Source organism: Lissotriton vulgaris, chromosome 12 (assembly GCF_964263255.1).
Source record: "Lissotriton vulgaris chromosome 12, aLisVul1.2, whole genome shotgun sequence".
NCBI classification, from domain to species: Eukaryota; Metazoa; Chordata; class Amphibia; order Caudata; family Salamandridae; genus Lissotriton; species Lissotriton vulgaris.
In genome coordinates, this window is record NC_141700.1 from 224,304,040 (window position 1) to 224,306,179 (window position 2,140).

The following is a 2,140-nucleotide window of genomic DNA, read 5'->3' on the forward strand; positions in this document are numbered from 1 at the left end:
TTCTTTACCTCCAGTCTATGAGTAACATTCGCACTATATTCTGTATGGGAAATTATTTGGTAGCAGCATCACGCATTAAATCAATTAATGCAACAATAGACAGTCCCTAATGACCGCCCACCCGCTGCAAACCCATATTGGCATTTTGTATGTGGTACTTTGCCTTTTTGCACAAATTCCCTTTTTAACAGTTTTTTACTGAACATATTGTATTGAAACAATCTTTGTAAATGAATTTTAACATTTTAATATGTATGGAATGAATGTCTTTTTATGATTTTATCTAAAATCGAATAAAGTATTTTGACTGACTAACTGACTGACTGACAATCTAACTAAGATAGAAAGGAAAGAATTGCATACTTGACAAGATAATATTATTATGATAAGTAAAGCTGACAAAGGGAGTAACACTCTTCTTCTTGGCCGGGCTGCAGGCGGCGGCTCTTGTGGTGCAGGTTTAATACACATCTACTGTAAGACAAGATGGCTTCCACTGGGCTCCAGATCCTCGGCATGGCCTTGGCCCTGATTGGTTGGATCGGCACAATCATCACCTGCGCTCTGCCCATGTGGAAAGTGACTGCCTTCATTGGTAACAGCATTGTGGTGGCGCAGATAATCTGGGAGGGCCTGTGGATGAACTGCATCGTGCAGAGCACTGGCCAGATGCAGTGCAAGATCTACGACTCCCTGCTGGCCTTGCCGCAGGACCTGCAGGCGGCGCGAGCTCTCACCGTCATTGCCATCCTGGTCGCCATCTTGGCCCTGCTCGCCAGCGTCATTGGCGCAAAGTGCACAAACTGCGTAGAGGAGGAGAATACGAAGGCCAAGATCTGCGTCGTGTCTGGCATCATCTTCCTAATTTCTGGCGTCCTGATGCTCATCCCGGTCTGCTGGTCCGCCAACTCGGTCATTCGAGACTTCTACAACCCACTGGTGGTCGAATCCCAGAAGCGGGAGCTGGGGGCTGCCTTGTACATCGGCTTTGCCTCTGCCGCCATGTTACTGCTCGGGGGTGGCCTGCTGTGCTGCTCCTGCCCCAAAAAGGACGACAATTACTCTGCGAGATACAACGCGGTCGCTTCACAGCCCAGGAGTGACTACCCCAGCAAGAACTACGTGTAGGACCACGAGCACTGTGAATGACTTCCACTGCACGGACTTGGTACTCTCTAGTCTGCCACAGACTTTTTATTACGAGGAGAGAGTTTGTAGATAATTTTCACTTTTGTTTGGCGCATCATTTGTGTTTATTTTATACCGTGAATATTCTGACACTGTTAAGTACTTTGTTTCTGGATCTGCTCTTTTTAAAAAATAAACCGACTAATAAAATGGACGCTTAAAAAAAAAAAAAAAAAAAAAGACAAAGGGAGTAACATGGTTGTTCTCAATCACACAGATTATCATCCAGAGGCCCTTAGTTAAAAAAAATCAAGATTGTTATGTAGAGACCAGTAGAGATAAATATCCATCAGCTAAGAGAAAGATAACCATCTTGATAAGGGAATGGTATGATTTTGGGTTGATAACTGATGAAGAATGTAGGTATCTCAATACTGAGACCCACAAGTACCAATCATATATTTTGTTTTACCAAAAGTGCATAAAGGGGTGGTACCTGTGATGGAGCAAGGGCTCGTAGAAATGAGACTTGCTCGGAAGCAATCTTATCATTTAACTTTTAATAGTGTATTCCTTATGTATTGTGTAAAACTAATACACACAGAGAGGAGCCAAGCTAGCGACCGAGATGGCCGCTTAGGGGGCCGGCTCCGCCGATCTCCCTCTCCCGCCGCAACATCCTGGCATTAATCCTATTCCCCTGTCCTGCCCCCGTGTTTGGGAGGTGAAGCCATGCCCGTTGGCGCTGAAACAAGCCTCCCCCGAGGCTCGGTGGTGGAGTGGCGTCGGCCTGCAGTTTGAGGCCCGGTCCAGCGTCTAGACCGGGGCATCCTGCAGTGTGTCAACAACGGGGCCAGGAGGCGGAGACGTCCCAGTCCGTTCCGATCGGCTTGAAGATGAGCGCCGAATGATTTGGGGCTCCGTACAACGCCGGTGAGATAGCGGGGCTTGGAGGGATGGGGCCCGAGTCCCGAAATGAGGCGCAAAAGGCTGCAAAAGGCTGGAGTGGGTC

General features: G+C 47.5%; 1 protein-coding gene across 1 annotated transcript; it reads left to right on the forward strand.

Annotated features, from left to right (window-relative positions):
* Positions 1-425: 425 nt before the first annotated feature.
* Positions 426-1,349, forward strand: LOC147673831 (claudin-6-like). The gene has a single exon (XM_086946421.1). It carries the CDS (start codon positions 487-489, stop codon positions 1,126-1,128), a length of 642 nt encoding a protein of 213 aa, XP_086802547.1. The 5' UTR covers positions 426-486; the 3' UTR covers positions 1,129-1,349.
* Positions 1,350-2,140: the final 791 nt, after the last annotated feature.

Bases quoted from the DNA above. Each gene is read 5' to 3' on its own strand.
- LOC147673831 (XM_086946421.1), top strand. From the start codon at position 487: ATGGCTTCCACTGGGCTCCAGATCCTCGGCATGGCCTTGGCCCTGATT.